The sequence below is a fragment of the Musca domestica genome, unplaced genomic scaffold, assembly GCF_030504385.1.
Source record: "Musca domestica strain aabys unplaced genomic scaffold, Musca_domestica.polishedcontigs.V.1.1 9, whole genome shotgun sequence".
NCBI classification, from domain to species: domain Eukaryota; kingdom Metazoa; phylum Arthropoda; class Insecta; order Diptera; family Muscidae; genus Musca; species Musca domestica.
This window is the reverse complement of record NW_026712435.1, coordinates 22,410,114-22,432,595: the sequence shown is the minus strand read 5'-3', so window position 1 is coordinate 22,432,595 and position 22,482 is coordinate 22,410,114. Positions and strand designations below refer to the sequence as shown.

Sequence of the window (22,482 nt, the reverse complement as noted above, 5' to 3'; positions counted from 1 at the left end):
TCGGCACATAAACATTTTGGCCGCAGACCTTGGACATTTCAACAGGACTCAACACCATCGCACCCAAGAATGATTACAAAATGAGGTTCCTCGCTTCATTTCCAACGCTCAATGGCCACCAAAATCTCCGGATACAAATCCGATGGACTATTGTGTCTGGAGTATTTTGGCAAGCAAGGTTGGCACTAAAAAAATTGTGACTTTGTAGTATACTGTACTGTACCAGTGTAAAAACGCAGTGATGCATTCTGTATTAATACTCCGCACATGATTTAAAAAAAAAATATATTTTTTTTTACCATGGGTAATACTATGGCGAAAAAATCGGATTAAGCAATAAATTCTAATAATGTTAAAATTACCTGGATAAAATTACGCATTTAAAAGCTCTATTAAACATCTCCGAAGATAAATTACACAAATAACTTCGAATCTCATAAATATTAATATTTAATATGAAAATAAAAGACTATTTCCAACATTTTTAGACAAATGCCATTAGCAACAGGTTTAAAGGATTCCGCAGAATACATCAAATCTATCTTCCTTTTGTTGCTCATATTTATATTTAATTGTCAATTTCCTTTTTATTTATAAAACTTGTGAAATTGGTGGTGGTTCCTTTCGTTTATTCTTTTAATGGGGGACAAATTGGTTTGTTTTGACAAATCAGCTGATTAGTTGCAAGCTTCTGCAGGAATACCGTCTGTTTACTTTTCCCAATTTCCTTGCAAAAGAGAATAAAAGTACCTTACTCTCTCAGAAAGATGTTGCTGGACAATTCCTGCAGGAAAAGTAACCAGACACACCTAATATCTGATGTAAAGATGGGATGCAGCTCCGTTTGGAAAATTGTGGGATGCCTGTCCCAAAAATTTTGCAAAGAAAACATTTTTCTCATATTTAGGAATTTAAAATTTATGTTTTTATTTTTTATTTGAATTTATGGTTGTCAAAATCATTTTGACAGTGAGATGTTGTCATATGGACAATTTTGAAAAAAAATGTAAACATATGATTGCATGATTTTATCTTCTTCATTCTACCATGATGTATACATAAATTTGGAGAATTTTTTATATTTTATATTTTGATGTAGTTGTAAGTGTTTGGCTCGAATAACTGCCTCGATGTCAATCTTCCTTTGTAACATAATTTTTTCTGTTTGGAATTTTTGCAAGGCAATAAATAATAACAATTTTTCATATTGAAAGCACATTTTTTAAGGAAAATTATAGTGTTGTTGTTCGTTTACGACCCCAATTAGTTTCTACTTTGTAAACCCAACGTTAAATTGAGGTGCTAAACGGAGTAGGGGACATTTTTTCACAAAAAATTACAATATTTTAAGATACTTACAAGTAAAGTAATAAAGCTAATTTGCTTTGTATAAACACCTTAATACAACACAATTGTTGATTGCTTTACATAATTGATATTTTACGTTACTTTGCGCATTAATTCACTTTAGTTCATCATTTATTTCTTTCAGTGTAACAATAATATGCAACTCTGTGTCTCGATAAAATGTCAAACAAAACAAACAACAACATTATTAAGCCAATCAGAATCTGTCAATGTGAGAAAATCGGAAAAACTAGGAGTTGAGACAATATCGTGCGGTCCATTTGTGGAAATAACAAGAAAATATAAAAATAAACATTATATTTTTAGAAATATTTGGTGGATATTTAAAGCCGTTTATGGGACAAATGTGCGTGACGATAGGTGTGACGTTTCTGATACCGAAGAGTTTAATAAAGTTCAAGTTACCTAGCAAAGTATAAGCAATTGTTGTGAAAATATATATTCTGCTACTAGAAAACAAATGTTATTATCTCATTAATTATTGTTTTCAACTATTGGCCATAAAGCACAGATTGTGACTGTAATTGAATCAACAATACGAATTTGGTGAATTGTGCAAATAATACGTATGGTGCTATCGTAAGTGGACACAAACGTAAGTAAATGTATTGAAGTAGAAATAATTTTTTTTGGGGAGGGTTAAGTTAATGTTGTCATTAATTAAAGGCGAGTTGATGGGTCAATGATTACGAAATGATTTCTTCTTTTGTCTATAAATTTCGGTTTCAACTCCTGGCTTCTGCCCTTGCCACCTACTACTTGGTGGAATTCTGATTCATCGCAATATGCGGTGCCGTATTTTTATTCTGGTTTGCATTTAACATTAAGTATAGGTATGCAAGTAACACAACTACAACAACATTACGCTGGCCTCCATTGATGTGCTAAAATATATATTGTTTTGTGTTTATTTTTTGTTCGCTAAACAACACCTTCTTCTCCTTGGCGAGCGAGCGAGCAACAATGAATGTGTCGTCGCCGTGTTGCTTATTTTTGTTAATCCACTTAGTTGTTGGGGTAATTTGAAATCAAAAGAATTTATTTTTTTTTGTTATTTTGGTTAGCATTGTTTTTGTTTTCTTGCAGCCATTCGTGTTTACTTTGCGCTCTTGATTCCGAGTACAAATGCAGTTGTAATGTCAAAAAAGCACCACCTATTCCTTATTGCGGCTGCTTTATTTACTACTAATTGACGTGTAAATGTTGCACGTCTATGGTTGAAGGTCAAGTGCATTAAACATGGAAAACTCGCAATTATTTCCAAAATGTCGATATCAATTTCCTTCAACTTAGAATAAAAAGGGGGATTCGGGGTTTTCACGATATTAAGGTACATTTTTTGCGTTATTGTAAGAATTTGAATTCCAATAACAATAATTTTGGGATTATTGTAATCGAGTTTTTTTACATAATTAGCAGAGCTAAAACTGATCAGCACATTATGAAGGACTTAAATTAAAAGTCTTCAATTTTGTATAAACCGTTGGAATTTAAAGTTGATGATATATAAATTATCGATTAAGAGTTCTGCAGTTGTACTGTTGTTTTCAGTTTGATTAATTTTGATGGATGATAGATTTTACCTGGGTCTATATAGGCCGGAGTTTACCACAAAAAGACCAGCCGAAAATGCTGCATGTGTATTAGAAAATGCGAATGTTCATAATTCTATAAATTATTCGAAATTCTTAATGTAAATAGATGATGTTAAGTCATTCATTACTCATAATTCTGAGAAAAAAGCTAATAATTTCTGATTTTTGCTTTGAGAAATCTACACTGTAGTAGTCATTTTGTTATGCCTTTTTATACTAACAGGTTAAAATTAATTAGATTACCTACACTAAAAAGTAGACGTAATAGGATGATCCCAATGATACTAAAAAATATGTAGATTTTAGTATTAGTTGAGAAGTTATTAGATTTAGTTTTATTTTTAAACGATTATGTTTAACGTTTATGTTGTATTAATAAGCAATCTGATAAAGTAGATTTTGTAGCTGGGTTTCAATTTACTACTCAATTTCCGTTATGATGCTGACCATGGCGAGTACACATTTCCTATGAAAAGCTTGCTTTTCGCACTCTATCGGCAAGAGTGAGAAAGTTAGGAGTGCGAGTGAATTGTTTAGTCCTTAGATATGCATCAGCTATGTCAAAAAATATTTATTTATTATTTTTTTTTTTTTTGAAAAAATAAGTAGATTTGTACAGGGTGAGATAAAAAAAATGCAACACAGTCAAACGCCAAAATTTTTAATTTTTTTTTTAATTTTATTGAGTGACAGCAAAAAATGTTGGAAGTTGCATAAACATTTAGAATAAGTTTAGATTTGTTCGAATTGGTCATCTTTGGCACAAATTATGACCTTCAAACGGCCAATAAACCGCTGTGGTATTCCCCGCGAAGCGCGTGCAAATTGTCTTCGAGACGTTAAACCAGTTTCATTGTACCTTTACGGAGTAGTGTTTCTCCATCAATCGGAAGGAGTAGGCATTACCGATCCATGTCGATTGAATCGAATCCGCTTCTTGTCATTTCATTCGCTGCTTCATTGCCGAATATGTTGCGATGGCCAGGAACAAACAAAGGGATTTAAACTACCCTTTTAAAAGCTAAAATATCAAATTAACACTTAAAAATACCGATAACCAAAAGTTGTCCAATTTTGAATATTTTTTCCCGTATGCGTGTGGACTTTGTCTGGCCAACGCTGCTATAGGCAGGCATAGCCAACATATAACGGATAAACTATTTTGCGTAATTATTAGTTCTAAATTCCTATGGATTAGAATCCATGTTGGCCTCTACTTAAAAGCAAAGCTTAGACCGGTAAATAATTGAGGTATTTATTTTTAGAGTTGAAAATAACAATTTGGCTTATTTTTTCTCTCAAATGCGGGGCACATCAATATTGATTTTAATTAACAATGTTTGGATATTAAACATTAAAATAACGTCATATATTTATTTATTTATTTCAAATTGTTAAGTCTATCAGGCCGTGGCTGTTGAAAAAAAAAAAAACAACTTAGCCTATAAATTAGCTATTTCAGAAATCTCAAAAAAAATAGTAAATACTAAAATAATAGTAAATACATAAGAGAGTTTATAAAAACAAAAACAAAAAGCTATTACATTACACCAATAACAATATAGCATTAGCCGTTCTGGGAAACTCTGTTGGCCTTGGACGTTTACGAGTATAAGATGTTCAACGAACGTCCGGTACGCTGCCAAGACCTAAGTAGTTAAAGTTTAGTGTGCATCAAAAATATAACATAACTCCAAACTGACAGACACAAAAAGCAACTAAGCCTACTAAACAAGGCCTACATAAGGTCGGCCAGTAAAACCCATCTGACAACCAAGTTTGTTGTCAAAACACAATTGTAATTTGAAATTCAAAGAGAGACAAATCAATAATAATAAGTTTATTGTCAAATGGTTGTTAAAGGTAGACTTCCTGGCAGACCTTATATAGGCTATGCTACCAATTTTTATACCCTCCTCCATACTATGGAGGGTATATTAACTTTGTCATTCTAACCTAACAAAGTATATATATTATGTGTTTGTTTTCTCTTTCGAGACGAGCTTAATGATCTGAAATTTGCAGTGAAAAGGAAAGCCAGATAGACACTATCACACACTCACCACTGTGCGACGCGTTTCGCCGTTGGTTAAGCGGCTCATCAGGCATATTTGGTGTGGATGATGGCTTACAAGGGCCGTTCTCTGGAAAGTAGTATATATTTCGAACTTATTGCAAATTGGCATATGCGAATTATACACTAGAAACTCTCCAGGTTCGACTCAAGTTCTATTGGCAGATCTTTTTCACAGCAAAGTTTTTTTTGTTTTTGTAGTGATGGATTTTTTGTCCACAACAACTACATTGCTTCCAATGCATACACTTGTTTTAGTGCTGCTTTAGGAAGACGGGTTAATGGCTCTGAACGTAGAGACGGCAACTTCTAGTTGGCTGCACACCGAGGTCCGCGGTTCAAATCCCACAGCCAGGCTCGGCTGAATTTTTGAGTTTTGCCTTGTTAAGGCGAAGATCATATGTTTTATGATTTATGTGTTTGTTTTCTCTTTCGAGACGAGCTTAATGATCTGAAATTTGCAGTGAAAAGGAAAGCCAGATAGACACTATCACACACTCACCACTATGCGACGCGTTTCGCCGTTGGTTAAGCGGCTCATCAGGCATATTTGGTGTGTATATATATTCTTGTCGATTTAGCGATGTCTTAGTCGATTTAGCGATATCCGTATGTCTGTCAGTTCGTCCGTCCGTGTGTCTGTTGTAATCATGCTATCTTTAGAACGAATTGAGATATAAGGCTAAAATTTTGTACAAATGTTTATTTTGCCAGTAGGCAGGTTAGGTTCGTAAATGGGTCATGTAGGCCCACGTTTTAATATAGTCCCCATGTAACGGTACCTCCCGATATTCGGTATTTTGATGATTTTAGCGACATTATTCGTCGGAATTGTTTCCAATTTGGTATTTTAAGTTCGCAATGGATACTACAGCCTATGACAGAAAATTGTCTGTGCAGGACTACGTTTTATTACCCCCATGGTACCTCCCGATATTCGATATTTTGATGATTTTAGCGACATTATTCGCCGGAATTGTTTCAAATTTGGTATTTGAAATTCGCAATGGATACTACAGCCTATGACAGAAAATTGTCTATGCAAGTCCATGTCTTTATATAGCCCCCATATAACGGTACCTCCCAATATTCGGTATTTTGTTGATTTTAGTGTCATTATTCACCGGAATTGTTTCAAATTATGTATTTAGAGTTTGTAATGGGAACTACAGTCTGTGACAGAAAATTGTCCATGCAGGTTCACGTATTTATATAGCCCTCATATAACGGTACCTCCCAATATTCGGTATTTTGATGATATTAGCTACATTATTCACCGTTTATTTCAAGTTTCGAATTTGAATATGGTAATGGCTTATGACAAACAATGCCTATGTAGGTTCACGTCGTATAGACCTCAATATAACAGCTATATTCGGTGTTTTTATGATTTTAAAAGAATTTTTTAAAGATTTTATTTTTTATAAAAATTTCCAAATTCGTTCCAAATGGTGGAGGGTATTCAAAGTTCGGCCCGGCCGAACTTTCTGCTTTTTAACCAGTTATTCCTTCACATATATTCCTACACGTGCTTCTTCGTTAACTGAGCAGTACATTAGAGCTAGATTTTTTTTGTATTATGTATTATGAAGTATAAGGCATTACCATTGTTATTAATTGCTGGAAAATTGCCGATACGAGCAATTTCTTTCCATTTTCTACAGACAGAGACTTGCCACAAGTTAACTTGCCCTTGATATTGCTACTGAGTTGCATTTTTTCTACGCACTTCGAAGTTAAACATATCTGTTTTGTTTTTCTTTTGTACGATTTATAGAAAAAAGTCATTGCAAAATATCCCAGAATTACTTATAGGAATTTATAACAAATGTAAAAGAATATCCAGAACTTTATTCCGTTAATGCAAAGTCTTCATTAAGTCATTAAGGCCCCCATAATTAAGTCACAGTTTTTTGTCACAACGCCTGTGTCGTTTTCTATCGTGTTGATGCCACATGCCACATGTGTCGAAGTAAAAAGATCCGGTAACTGTCATTTCTCTTTTTCTTTTGTGTCCAACACTGGCAACACTGTATCTTCCTTTTATTTTCTTTGTTTCGTACACACACTCACATACATACATACACACAATTAGGAGAAGAATCTGAAGACGAAAAAATTCCGAATGGCAACATCAAAAGTTTTTTGTGTAGATTTATTTCGGTAGAACAATTATACAAATCCGTCCAAGTTGTGAAAAATTTATGGAAAAAGGCACAAATACTGGCAGAAAAATGCAGGGACACTAAACGAAAGCACAATGGATATTTTGTAGATGTGCCGAAAAAAATCTATCACTACCAGCGTTTAGAGTTTAGAGGATTTTTAATATTGGCCTGGTATCTGATCTGTGAAACGCACATACACACTCACGCAAGCTTGTACTGGTGTGTCGTTGAACGGAAACAGCAGGAGTAGGAAGAGTGGGATGGTGATTATGATGACGGGCAATCTACATTTTGTTCTATTAAAGATAAATGACACGGATATTTGTCAGTTGCAACAGGAGCAAAGAGACGTTGCTGCATTGGGTCGATTGCTCACTGAAAATCCCGAGGAAAATGTTGTGTTGCAACTAAAACGAAAAGCAGGCTACTGGGCTAGCAAGTCTGCGGCAGTCGGAGACAACGAAGAGACAGAGATAAGCAAAAGAATTTGCTATCTGAAGATACAGCAGAATGTCGATAGTGATGAAACGTTGACAACAAATGTTGAAGGAACGACGAATAATGATGGTTCCTCACCGGCGCCGAAACCAATGGAAATTATAATGAATCTATATTTTCCAAATACAGTGTCTGATAAGGGATTTGTTCAATCGAAGTCCACCCAAACCGATGACATGGCCTACTATGTACACGAACAATTACGTAACATCCAAAAGGACACCGAGCGCCTCATTGAGGAGGAGCACAATTTGTTCGAACAAAGTTTGGCACCAGAAATTGACATTGAGGAAATTACGTTGCGCAAGACGCACAGTCATGAACGTTTGGGTCTGACGGTTTGCTACAGCAATGGTGAAGAGTATGGAGAAAGTGGTGTAGATGGGGGCGCTGGAAGTGGTGGCAGTGGAAATGAAGTATATGGAGGATCTAGTGTTACTGAGGTCTATATAAGTGATATACACGCTGACAGTGTCGCTGGTCGAGATGGACGTCTGCGGCAAGGAGATCAGATTCTACAGATAAATGGCAAGGACATAACCACCAGGGAAGAAACGGAAACGTTGATTGCCGAAAACAATAATGCTGTAACCCTGTTAGTGAGTCGTTATTTGTATGGCGAAGATGATTTTAACGATCCGTCTACAAATGAAGATGACGATGAGGTGTTGGTGGTAGAAGATGATGAAGATGACGATGATGAGGAATATTATGACGAGAACAATATGACATACGTAAACTGCATGACCAACAACGATTGTTGCCTTAACAATGTGGATGATTTCGATAAGGCTTTGTTGTCTCAGGTGGAGCAACAGCATCAAGAGCCGACCAATGAAACCATTGAGCCAGCTGCCAATAATATGCCTAAAGAGAAAACCAAAAATCCCAAGAATGATCGGAAAACCTCTAGTATGTTAAGACAAAATAGCAATTCCACAAATCTCACAGCCACTGCCACAAATGTCATTTCAAATATGGACACTGCCACCAAATCCATATCGTCTTCGACTCGCAATGCAGCAGAAAATAAAACAAGTGATTATTATGAGTCTGAACACATCTACGAAACTATTCCCGAAGATCCCGAATCGGAGCCGTTTTATTGTTCGCCCTACGACAGCTCTGTGTATGTCACTGCCATAGCCTCATGTTCCTCCTCAACCATGACCGATGCATTGCAACACCAAATGCAACAGCATAAACAGCGAGTGGTCCAGTGGTTGGGTATAAATCCCTCCCATGGCATTTGCCATACAGCATTACCGCGTCATGCGGGTCGTAACACAAGTGGAGGCGGCGGACGTAGCTTAAAGAGTCGCCATAAAATCAGCTCAGTGGGTACAATGCGCAGCACAGTGACCTCACTCACTAATGGATCATCGCTGGATGGAGGTATTGGTTCTGCAATGACATTGCCAGCTTCTCAAGTTGACGATCAAGATAATTCGTCGAGTGCATATAATACCGGCGGGTCCAATAACAGTGTGTCCCCTCATTCCGTAGTGTTAACGGGAAAACTTCGTGGCTCAGACGTGTACACTAACACACCAAGTGGGGTACCATCTTTGGCGGCAACCACATCAACAGATGATGTCATGGTAATGCAACAAATATTAATGCAACAACATAAGCTAGCCAATCAAAATAAGATACTGTCGCCAAAAGACAAAAATAAAATAACGAGTCCAAAAAGTGCCAACAAGCTGCCTTTTGTTGAGCAGAGCATTGGTATTGGCGGAAAATCCAGCGGTGGTATTACATATAATAACAATGATACGACTAACATTCAACGAAGTTTAATGGTACAGCAACATTTAATAAAGCAATCACCTTTGAGCATCGACAAGATAGGTGCACCCCAACAGTTGTCATACTATCAACATCAAGTGGCAACAAATAACGAACAAATGCATTGCCCCCAGTTCACGGCACCCAATTTGAGTCAATACCACTTTGTTAGCAGTCAAGAGGTAAACAATTTGTCTCTTAACAATAAAATACCAAAGTCTTCCCCCACAGTAGCTGAAACGGCAGCTAGTAGTAGTAATGTAAAGAAGGATGGCGAAGAAGAGGCCATGGTGTGGAAGGTCAAACGACGACCAGACGGCACACGTTACATAGTGCGGCGGCCGGCAAAAAGTCGTGTAATCAAAGAACGTACTGTTCGGCTCAACGTGGAACGTTTGAGGGATGACGTTACTACAACAGAAGATGATACAATGTCCGAAATAAAAACTGGACGATATTGGACACGAGAGGAACGCAAGAAGCACATTGAGAAGGCCAAGGAACGTCGTCAGCAGCAACAGATGCAGTATCAGCAACAATTGCAACAGCAGTTGAATAAAACAGCAGATACCACGGTAACCGATAACCATACACATTTTTTAAGTTTTTCACGTCAAAAATATCGTCAACATTATCAGTTACAATTCAATACGGCTCAAGCGGAGGCAGCAGCACAAAAGCATAAATCATCCCTTAATTATTCATCACAAGCTCCCAATAATTTGCATGATGATAGTAGCACGTGTGGCGTAGGTGCTGTTGAACAAAGTGATAATGTGACCAATATGTCGGCAACAGTGACCGTTAATCCAACACCTGGTAACCACATGATGACAGCCACATCTAACGAGCGCAATAATCTTAATAGCAATATGGTATCCGTCACAACTGTATAAATATCCAAATTCCTAAATATTTGTAACGATTTGTTTTTTGTTTTTAATAATCTAAAGATAATTTTTTGAGAATTTTAAGGTGATTTTAAGGAATCTAGTATGTGAGTTGATAAATTGTAATGATGGACTTTGTCCCCAAGATGCAGATTACATTTCTTAGTTCTTTTAGATTCTTCATAGAATGTATATCCCGTATACATTTTGGGGAAAATCAACAATAAATGTAGTATGGCATGGTCAGTATGTTTTCAAATGAAATATGTAGGAATCTGCAATGTGATTCTCAAATACAGGGTGAGATAAAAATTGCAAGAAAGGCAAACGCCACAATTTTTAATTTTTTTAATATTTTTGAATGAAAGCAAAAAATGTCGGAAATAGCATAAGAATAAGTTTAGATTTGTTCGAATTGGTCACCTTTGGCACGAATTATGGCCTTCAAACGGCCAATGAAACACACGCGTCCCGAATGTTGCTCTGCGATATTTTGGCCCATTCCCGGCGAAACGCTTGCTTGAAGTGGTGACACTTTGGAATTGTTTAGTGCCAACCTTGCTTTCCAAAATACTCCACACACAATAATCCAACGGATTGGTATCCGGAGATTTTGGTGGCCATTGTGCACTGAAAATGGAGCGAGGAACCTCATTTTGTAACTATTCTTGGCTGGCGCGTGCTGAGTGCGATGGTGCTGAATCCTGTTGGATTGTCTGGGGATTGTTCGGGGAAAACCAAATTCGGCAGTTCACCACTTTCGGCCTAGCGAAGCAACTCTTTAGCTCTTTGGGTCTATTTTCTTTCTGTTGCGGTGTAAGTTCTTGCCCTTTTTGGAATTTCAATGGCTTTACCCCGAGCTCATTTTTCAATATTTGCCGAATGGAATATTGCGATATTTTCAGCTCACGAGCCATTTTTCGACCACTGCGACACGGGTTTCGATGCTTTTGTACGCTTTTAAACAATATAATGAGTTGCCACTGGAATAATTTTAACAGCTGTCGAACGAGTGGCTTAGAAATGACAGCAGTCTGAAGTTGGTTGCAGTTTTTTCATCTCACCCTGTATATTTAAATCTGTAGTGAGATTCTCTAACACTTTATCCAAATTATTTGTTAATAAAATTGTGTCTAGACCATTTGGTTCACGTCGGCAACTTACCGACAAATTTTGTTTATTGCAATTGAAAAATTGCTGTTATTGGTAATCGTCGCTAATATTGTCGATCGGTACAAAAACTCAAACTATTACTAAATTTTATTTTTTTTGTCTAGTCCTGTTTTTAATATTTTTTTTTGCATCATACCCATATTATCTTTTAAGTTAAATTCTATTAGAATCTAAAATCTACTGTTCCAAATCTAAGATTCCTGAACTTAAATCTTTTTTCCATAACAACATTTCAGGCTTCGGTTCTTCAGAGCAGAGATGTTCCTTAAACACCTTTTCATTCTCTTAAACTTAATCAAAATAAAAATCTAGAGTTAACTCAATTTACCTGCTTAATCAACAGAATATATACAATAGACTTTCAAAACTAGCAAACACCTCCTACCCAAATATATAAGCAAAATATTTGCTACAAGTAGACAAGCTCCTTGTAACCGGATAATGTGCCAAATAATGTGAACTTCAACACTTTGAACTAAATTTGGTTTATGTATATAGCTAAAAAAACAATATCTTCTAATTAAATTGCATACATATTAATACTAAGCACAGTGAAGATGCAATAACTGTAGTAATGTCTAGTAGTTGGATTTTTATTAGCTTTTTCCCCAAATAAAATGAAACTTTATGAATCACCAATCAAATTATGTATTACGACTAATTCTAAGATACATATATTTAATATAATAATGCAGAATGTATACAGAAATTCATATATAAAAGATTGCCATCCGTTTCCAGTAGATACAGCACAATAAAATTACAAGCAATTATACGAGTGAGAGTATATACATATATTTATGTGCGATCCATTGTGTACATTCATTTGAAAGCAATACTAGTTATTTTTATTTTTGCCAACTTCAAAGTTCCATAATAGTCCTTATTAAGTTCTTTTAACGTGCATTTACTTATATAAGCAAAATAAAAAAAAAATATTTGTAACTTTTTGGGTTTGCTTGTTTTCTGCAACCATATCTACTGCAATAACTTACCGTACTCAACTTTTCCTCATGTTCCAAACTCCATTCCTTCCCATAATCTCGTATACAACAGAACCTATGTATTTTTTATACCAGTAAAATGCAATTTATTAAGCGCCCTTTTTTTGAAAAAAATGTGTGTTTTTAATAACTAAGAATATAACGATAATGTATAACGATATTATATGCAAAAAAAAAAAAAAAAAATAATAATAAAAAACAAGAAAACAATACACGAATATAAAAATAAATAGTACTAATTGTGTTGAGTGAAAATAAAATTAAAACAAAAATATTTATTTCTTGATTTTATTATTCCTATATATATAAAAAATATCAATTCGTTTGTTATAGTTTTTATTAATATATAAACATTATTAAAAAATAAAAATACTAAATACTTATATACACCATATAATTTTGTTTGACTGTTCTTTGTGTTGAAATATTTATAAAGATAAGCTAATTTCTTTTGTCTCTATAGTTTGAGGCTAATCTATATCTATAAAAGAGGAAACTGTTTGTATGTTTGTTTGTAATTTATAGACTCGAAAACCCCTGCACAGATTTTCCTGAAAACTTCCAAGTATACGATTACATTTTTTAAAATCCACTTGGAACCGGAGATATAGACTTTATATGCACATGTGTTTGATGCATTAAACTTGCTATGTATCTCTAACTTCAATGAGATTTGGAATATGTAACGGAATTTAGAATGAACATACATTTGCCAAATTATATTGAAATCAGTTCAGATTTGGATATAGCTTCCATATATATTTTCGGCCGATTTTACTTATTTGATGCACGCAACGCAATGTCCGATGTCCAATGAAATTCAGACACGTGACGGAATTTAGTACCAAAAAAATTGCCAAATTATATGTAAATCGGTTGAGGTTTGGGTATAGCTCCCATATATATATTTCGGTCGATTTCATGTATGTTATGCACCAAACACGATATCTATGTCCAATTCCAATGAAATCAGAATGTGTGGAGGAATTTGGTTACAGTATTAAATTTGACAAATTAATTAGAAAACAGATAAGATTTGGATATAGCTCCCATATATATTCTCGGCCGATTTCACATATTTGAAACACCAAACATGGTACGTACCTCCAATTTCAATGAAATGTGGAATATTGACCCACGGCGCTTTTGCAATGGTATTAGGCTAAAAGTAAAAAACAACAACAATTTAATTGAGGATACGATTATTACGGGGAAGTATGTTGCTACCTCGAATTCCCTAATACTTAGATGCACCAAACAGTGCGTTTGCGGTGGTCTCTGTCGTTGTCGAGACTTCAACGAATGTAGACATGCGTGGGGGATGCACGCATTGTTGCTCCGTTAACATTAAGAAAACAAATTATAGATAGCTTTTGTAAAAAAATATAAATACATGGAGTTTATACTTAATGTTTTTTAATGATTTTGCTAACATAAAATTAAAATTCTTGTTACAAAGCGTCCAAAACAAGAAGGGAGATATTTTTAACGTGCTTTTTGGTTTCTCTCACACACACAAGCGCAATGTTCATTTTGTGCATCTATGCTGTAATAGCAACAGAAATATCTCTCAAATTGAAAAGATTGCAGTTTTCTGCACCTTCGGCATTTGCTATGAAATTAATAAATCCTAAAGACAAACCCTTCGTGTATGCGTATTAAATTTGGCATGTTCCTGCTTTTCTCATGGACAGCTGTTCCTGGCATGTTCATGCGTTTGTAGATCGAGCTATTTGTTTGTTTAAAGTATTACAATAATTAGGTAATTAAAATTTTTGAATTTGTTTTATATAAAATTTTGAATGCATATAAAATCAAAAGGCGTAGCGAAGCGCACCGTGTCCAGCTAATTTATATATATTCATATTCCAAAAATATTTCGCTAAAAATTACTATACTAAAATATAGCTAAACAGTCTTCCCGCTGAAATTGTTTGTTCGATGTCAACGATGTGGTTCAATTACTGGTTGGCACTCTTTTTGGTTCTTTCACTCATTCTTTTTACAAGAGAGTGGCAGACAAAAAATCCAAATCATGTTCGGATCCTAGACATCATTTCCTGACCTTTGGCATGGCATTTTCACCCAACCATTGGCACGAATTTTTTATCCAAATTTTGGCATGACATCTCAATCATACTTTAATGAGAAATTGGCTAAAACATATATATGGGATATTTGGCTATATAATATTACACGTTTGTTGCATAATAGGGATGAAATCGTAGAAAGTAATATATGAGGGCTATAACGGTGTGTGCTGGACATTCTCATTTCCTTGTAAGTGTGTTAAACATTCAAGGGATTTGTTTAAGTGTTAAAGAAATTATCCCATGTGTCATGACTTTATTAGGACTCCAGAAAATAAATATAGAGTTACTTTCATTGAATTTTGTTGGGATCTTTTGATGTGGCTCCGTAGAATATTTATTATGGGACTTATCTTAGTTTTTAATGTAATGTGTGTAAGTGGTTTAATTTGTAATTTTTAGTTGAAAACTTCTCTCTCAAAAACCAGCTCCACAATTTTCAGTTCCCAGTTGTAGCAGCTCCTATTTCTTTGTCCGTTCTGACTCATCTTAATCTGGTTCTGATTCTAAGTTCAGCCTCAAAAAGGATGCAACCTATATACGTAGGGTCCATAACGATACTAGAGATAGTTGGGTAGTTTTGGCTGGGCAGTGAAATAGGTGCAGCGTGTCATGTGGAGCTGTGCTACATACTGGGCAGGTGTTCTTCACATTACTGTCAATCCAGGCCCAATATGAATTGAGGCGGCTACACCATCCAGATCTTAATTGTTCACGAGCTGGTTGGGCAACTCTAGCTCTTCATCTGTGACGGGAGGGGAATGGTCTCCGAGTACGGTATTCATCCTATATTCCTTCTTGACTTCTGTGACTCCGTCAGAGTGAATACCATTCAGTCCAGTTTAATAGGGCAGCATTAAATTATGCTAGCATTTTATTATGCTATAGCACAGGTAAGACCTTCGCCTCCTCATGCAAATGGTCGACAGGTGTTATGAGGAGGAACCATGTTGCGGTTCTAAGGGCGGCGTACTGACAGGACTGAATATTTTTTCACTACGTTGCACTTACGTTGGCGGATCGCACTGGAGCCACATAGTTTACCACAGACCGACCTATCGCGTTGTAAGAGATCAAGAAGGCCTCCTCATGACACCAGTGGACCATCTACATGAGTAGGCGAAAGTCCTTCCCTTACGTCAGCATATTCATATGCTTTCGTTGCAGTACCTGCTGCGGTGTTACCGTGAAAGTCATTCCAACCATCATATGGTGGATACAACTCCTCCACCCTAGCGGTCCGCACAATACGCTGCACATCTTCAATTGCACAGCCAAACCTACCCAACTCATACCAGAAAATGATTTTAGACACATTTTTCAATGGAATGATCTGAAATTGCACACAAGCAGTTCTTTATGAATACTTTACCCCCTGGAAGAGAATCTTCTATATAGGTCCACAATATCGTATATCCCCCATATATCTGCACCTTCCGATATACGGTATTTGTTAGAATTGGAATTGTCTTAAAATTCACACAAGGAGTTTCCCGTGAGTACTTTATCCCCTGAAAGATAATTACCCTATATTTAGGATTTTGATGATTTTAGCCACATTTTTCAATGGAATTGTCTGATATTCTACACAAGGAGTTCATTGTGAATACTTTACCCCCTGAAAGAGAATTGTCTACATAGGTCCACAATATCGTATATATCCCACATATCGGCACATTCCGATATTCGCCATTTTTAAGATTTTAACAGAATTATTAATGGATTTTATTTTTAATCAATTGTATTCAAAATGTGGCACGGCCGAACTTACTGCTTTTTTACTTGTTTTGTTAAAAATCCATCAAAATGGAAGAAAATACTAACAACAATTTCACAAAATGTTATTTAAATGCTGTACACGTGCATATCCATTAACTCAAATCAAAATAGGTTTTGACTGCAAAAGAAGACAACATGTAGTCTTACTATATAAACTTCTCGTAAATACAACTTGTTCTATATTATAGTGCAAACAATATTCTATTATTAAAAATTTTCTGTTTTATTTTTAGCTCGCAGTAGTGTGCAATACCTGTCATCTGTCAATTGACAATATAAACGCAGTGCTCAATTATCCTAATTACAGTAGACATATTGTTCAAAGTGTAGAGTTGTGGTGTTATCAGGTGAACAATAATGCAGAGTGTATCGAATGGAAGTAACGCTGATGCAGTTGGCGGCAGTGGCCCAAGTGGTAGTAATAAACGTCCAAAAAAGGGTATTTTAAAAACATCAAGCAGTTTCGATCGCACTGGCGCAAGGTGAGCTATTCATATACATGTTTTTATGTTTTATTATAATTATTTTATGAGAAGTTACGGCCACAATCTGCAATGGTTATACTCCCCTCTTTTTAAAAATAGATTTTATTTAATTACTTGTTGCACTAATTACTTTTTCCACACCAAATACATTACTCATGATAATTTTAAAATAATTTCATTTTATTACCTTATCTTTAATGACCATCAAAATGCTGTAGAACAGATAACAAATTAAAAAAACCAACAAAGTGATAATTTTGAATGACAGCTAATTGAATAATGAGACATTCTATTTTTACGTTTTAACACTTCATCATTATGTCTACTGAGACGATGTTAGATTATGATCTGATAACTTTTGTTTATATTTGTTTTTCTACATAGTAGCCGTAAAAGTGCTAAATTCGATGAACTGAACGTGCTGCAAACATTTCATCCAGCTGACAAAGATTATGGTCATATGAAAATCGATGAGCCCAAAACGCCATACACTTACAATGAGCCAGATCCAGAACGTGATCAATTGGATGCAGAATTATTAGCTGAAAAGTATAACCGAATTTTTGTTTGTTTCTAGTTTTAATTTTTTTAATTGCATTTGTTTTTTATTTTGCTTTTAGATTACGCATTGCTGCCAATACTCAAACGCCTTCCTTTGATGATGAAGAAGAACTATCAGATGAAGAATTTGAGGAGACACCAGAAGAAAAAGGTAGATATCCAATAGAGCAGGAACAAAATACATTTTACGGTTTAATGGGTTTAACAGGTGTACTAGTCAAATTTGTTCTATAATCGATCTGTTTATAAGGAAAGCCAAAATAGATCTAATAGTACAACCATGGTAAAATTAAGAAGGCAAAGTCATTTCAAATAAGCATACCAATCTCTAGATTTTCTGTAATTTAGCTTGTCAAATTTTACTGCATAGAAAACTAATTCCCATTTCTGATTTGTGTAAGTACAATGGATTGCATACGTTAGGGCAATATCAGATTTTTATTCCCATCACCATACAATGGAGGGTATATTAACATTGTCGTTCCATTTATAGCTCCTTGCAATACTCATGCGAGACCCTACAAAGTACAGGGTGAGATGAAAAAACTGCAACCATCTTCAGGATGCTGTCATTTCAAAGCCACTCGTCCGACAGCTGTTAAAGTTATTTCAGTGACAGTTCATTATATTGTTTACAAGCGTACAAAAGCTTTTTAGTAAGAATTTTCCAGAAAAAAAAAGTTATTCGTGATGGAATTCAAGCGTGATAGTGTGATTTCTTTATATTTGGCTGGAAAACCATAAGTGACTATCGTTAGGGCACTCCAGCATTTAAATGTGAATAAATCTTTTGTGTCTCGTACCATCGCTCCTTACCGTGATACTGATATGTATGAAGGCTATAGTCGTGCGGGGCCAACCATGTGATACCCTACAACACTACAATATGTTTGAAGCCCCCTTATGTCCAAATCCATTTTGGAAGATTTCGCTTTTAAAGTTATGTCACCGAACCCCCTAATTATTTTCCGATCATCTCCAAAAGCAAAAAGGTCCCTCTGTATCTCAAACTGTAGTCTCACATATATGATTTGCTTGTCTACGATATTTGGCTATATTCGTCAAAGAATTCAGCATAAAAAGCCAGAATTTCGAATTTTGTGTATTTCGGATATCGCCTGTAAGTAATGTTGGTTTTTTTTACACAAAAGTAGTGGTCCAGTCTACCCGCTGTCCTAAACTCTAACCTCGTGAGAGATTTCGTGTTCTTTGGTTTCTATTTGTGAACTTTATAACCGTTGCAAAATCAGGAACATTTTTAGTTGTTGGTCCATTTCAACCACCAAATATATTGCGGACATCTTTAAAACCAATAGGCCTAGCCCATTTGAGCCTAACCCTGCACTTATGAAAATTTTCTTGAGGATTGGACGATAATTGCAATCTGTATACAATAACCCCAACCTGTGTTGTAAGGTGAAAAAATATTTCAAAATGTACACTTCAATATTATAAGTCAAATTGAAAAAATCGCATGCGATAAAAAATATGAAAAAATAAAGAAATGTCACAAAATGCTACAAAATCTATAATAACACCATTATTGGCACATTTTTATACGATTTTTTTAGATTTTATTCTCTTATGCCAAGAGGGCATTCTGAATTGACAAAATTTGTCAAAATCGGTCCAGCCATTCTTGAGATATAAGCATTATAGCTCACATCCCCTTCCTTTGTATATATACATTGTATATATTTCGCTATATATATCCGATATATTTACTATCGGCATCGACGTAACGGTCCGAATTGAGCTGTTCGTCTATTTGTAATTTCGCCGGGATTAAAAATATTCGCGGTTTAATGGAAAATTTGATTTTCATTTAACACAAATGTTATGGTCTATTTCACCCACTAAATATTACCCGATGACCATCAAAATTGGAAGATGACCATCAAAATTGGAAGACTCTAGCCCCATGCTAACTTCCGCTTCGATTGGTCCATTATTGCGACCTGTAGAGCAACTGCAAAATCAGTAAATTTTTCAGTTTTTGGTCCATTTCAACCCCTAAATATTATGCGATCATCTCCTTAAGAAATAGGGTTCTATTCTGACCCTAGCCCCACCTCCATTTTAAATTTCGTGAAGATCGGACCATAATTGCGACCTGAAGAGTGATTACAAATTAACATGGACAGACGGGCAGACGGACGGACGGACATACATAGCTAAATCGACTCAGCTCGGCGAGATAGGAAGATCCATATATACTTTCCTATGTGGGAAACCAATATTTCGAGGTGTTATATAATTTTTGTCCCAATCAAACTTATAATACCCCCAACACAAAGTGTTGTAGGGCATAAAGAGCTAAAGAGTTGCTTCGCTTGGCCGAAAGTGGTGAACTGCCGAATTTGGTTTTCTCCGATGAGAAAACATTCGTTGTGCAATAGTTTGTAAACAAACATAATGATCGTGTTTACTTGCCAAAGAGGTCAGCTGAAAATGTTCACCTTCTTTTGGCCACCAGAACCTAAGCGCCGGCCATGATGATTGTGTGAGCCGCCATAACAGCCGATGGTTGCTCTCCGCTCGTATTTATCGACCGTGGCATGAGAATAAATGCCGAATATTATAGCGAAAATATTCTGGAGAGTGTATTAAAGCCTTGGGCACGCAATCAGGGTGTATTAAAGCCTTGGGCACGCAATCAGCACGCGCCACCCAAGAATGGTTACAAAATGAGGTTCATCGCTTCATTTCCAGTGCACAATGGCGACCAAAATCTCCGGATATCAATCCGTTGGACTATTGTGTCTGGAGTAGTTAGAAAGCAAGGTTGGCACTAAAAAACTTATTCTAAAATTTGAAGTTATTTCCGACATATTTTGCTTTCATTCAATAAGATTAAAAAAATGTAAAAATTATGGCGTTTGATTTTGTTGCAGTTTTTTTATATCACCCTGTATAGATATTAATAGAAAATAAACTCGGGTTTTGTTTCTATTTATTGATCAACGTTTATTTATGTATTTGAGAGTTTCTACTTTCCTTGTAAGGAAACAATGTTTTACAATACACAAATATGATATTTGGGGAAATAATATTAAATAACATTTTTCACTTTTGTACTTTTCAGCACGTCGACTGGAATTTGAACGACGTCGCAAAGAGCACTACAAAGAATTTGAGGCTGTTAAATTAGCACGGAAACTCATTGAAGAAGAGGATGACGAAGATGATGACGACGACGATGCAAATGGAGAAGATGGAACAAAATCAGCAGGTATTGATAAATCCACAACGGGGGCAGCAGCAAGTGCTCAATCTGGAGATCAATTATCGAATAACCAAAATAAATCAACAACAGTGGATTCCAGGAAAATGGATGTAGATGCAACTGCGTCCATGGGACATTAAAAAGCTATGATCTTTCTGTAAATTTATAATAAAAAAAGAAAATTAAAGCTGTAAGCTAAGCAACAACAACATAACATTTTATGAACATTAACTCAAATTAATGCAAAAATTTAGCCAACGTGGTTTTAATTGTATTAAAATCGTTAATAAAAAAACATAACATATAACAACTGAACATAGCATGCATAAATACAACAACAACAAAAACACATATTCCATCAATATGTCACATACAGATTTCATACAAACAAATACAATTTGCTATAGAAATTAATATTTCATTAAACAAAAACAAATATTCGTTCAAACAAATTATACAATCAATTGTTTTATTTTTTTGCATTTACTTTTGTCAAATTCATGTATACAACCACCGCCGTAAATCGACCAGCAAGTCGAAACCGAATTCATTTGTGCAAAATGTTCAAATTATTTCATAACTTAAGTGCCACATTGAAAATAATTTCATTTAATTTTACACGAAAATGTTTAAAACTGAAATTGTTTATTTTTTTTTAATTTTTGGTTCCTTTGTACAGTAATAAACTAATATTTCTCAAATCATTATGCTTCCGAGCCACAAGAAACTCCAAAAAATATATTGATTTTATTTAGATAAAATTGGAAAAGTGAGAAACAAGTAAAGCATCTCTTTATTATTGACTGATTTTCTTAAAAAAAAAATGTGAAAAATAAAAAAACGGATACAACAATAATTTGCCAATTTGTATTGATAATTTTAATTTACCGCATATTCCTGTGTTTTTTGAAATTGTTTAGAATTAACGAACAAATTTAAATGAAACTGTGAAATTAACACGAGATTTGCATAAACTATAAGTTATAAATAAAGCAACATTTCAAACCAATATTCCATATGTTGTTTTGTTTTTATTTCGTCAGTTTTCGAGGTTATGTAAGATATGTATTAGATAAAAAAAAGATGAAAGTGGTCGATATTCGTTTGGTCTGTAATTTTCAAAGTTGCAGTATTATGATTAAAGGTTTTTATACACTACACCACTTAGTGGTAAGGTTATTATGTCTTTGTCCATTTGTTTTTAAGATGGAGAAGGAAACGAGATAGATCCATAGTTACTTTTGAGGATCGTCATAAAATCACTTTCTGTGTCGATTTATGTATAACAGTCCGTCTGTCCATGTATTTTTGTTAACAAAATGCGGGTCGCATTTATTACACGATCGAAATGAAATTTCCCGAACAATATTTCTTTAGCCCAAGGACGAATTCTATTGAAATTGGTGAGAATCGGTTCAAATTCAAATTCTTCAACCGATTTTGGGATAATGGTGCAGCAAATGGCCAATATCGGTCCAAATGACCTGAATTTTAAAGTATACTATCTTTCATCTTTACAAAACTGAATGAAAAAGCATGCTAAAAATGTCAATATTTAGGGACCTCTGACCGTTCTAAAATAAACTCAGTGAAAAAGCATGTTAAAAACGCGGAAATGTCAATATTTAAAGAGTTATAGCCAATTTAAAGTGTACTATCTTTCATTTTTGAAAACTGAATGAAAAACCACGCTATAACTCCAAAAATGTCAATATTTAGGGACCTATGACCGTTCTAAAATAAACTAAATGAAAAAGCATGTTAAAAACCCAGAAATGTC

General features: G+C 35.0%; 2 protein-coding genes across 3 annotated transcripts; both read left to right on the top strand.

The window, feature by feature from the left end:
- Nucleotides 1-1,547: 1,547 nt before the first annotated feature.
- LOC131806821 (protein phosphatase inhibitor 2-like) lies at nt 1,548-21,711 on the top strand. Of its 2 annotated transcripts, none has more exons than XM_059131545.1 (5): nt 1,548-1,963; nt 16,664-16,912; nt 17,303-17,464; nt 17,536-17,627; nt 20,562-21,711. In XM_059131545.1, the coding sequence occupies exons 2-5, from the start codon at nt 16,788-16,790 to the stop codon at nt 20,840-20,842; spliced, it is 660 nt and encodes a 219-aa protein (XP_058987528.1). In that variant the 5' UTR covers nt 1,548-1,963; nt 16,664-16,787; the 3' UTR covers nt 20,843-21,711. The 2 variants fall into 2 exon arrangements, with proteins under 2 accessions (XP_058987528.1, XP_058987527.1); XM_059131544.1 differs by having other exon boundaries at nt 1,549-1,963; nt 17,300-17,464.
- LOC101899161 (slo-interacting protein 1) lies at nt 6,958-12,201 on the top strand. The gene is made up of 2 exons (XM_020040030.2): nt 6,958-10,069; nt 10,133-12,201. Exons 1-2 carry the CDS (start codon nt 7,466-7,468, stop codon nt 10,388-10,390), a joined length of 2,862 nt encoding a protein of 953 aa, XP_019895589.2. The 5' UTR covers nt 6,958-7,465; the 3' UTR covers nt 10,391-12,201.
- Nucleotides 21,712-22,482: the final 771 nt, after the last annotated feature.

Bases quoted from the DNA above. Each gene is read 5' to 3' on its own strand.
- LOC101899161 (XM_020040030.2), top strand. From the start codon at position 7,466: ATGGTGATTATGATGACGGGCAATCTACATTTTGTTCTATTAAAGATA. The intron at 10,070-10,132 runs GTAACCGATAAC...CAACATTATCAG, and splicing joins ATAAAACAGCAGATACCACG to TTACAATTCAATACGGCTCA.
- LOC131806821 (XM_059131544.1), top strand. From the start codon at position 16,788: ATGCAGAGTGTATCGAATGGAAGTAACGCTGATGCAGTTGGCGGCAGT. The intron at 17,465-17,535 runs GTATAACCGAAT...TTTTGCTTTTAG, and splicing joins GCAGAATTATTAGCTGAAAA to ATTACGCATTGCTGCCAATA. The intron at 17,628-20,561 runs GTAGATATCCAA...TGTACTTTTCAG, and splicing joins GGAGACACCAGAAGAAAAAG to CACGTCGACTGGAATTTGAA.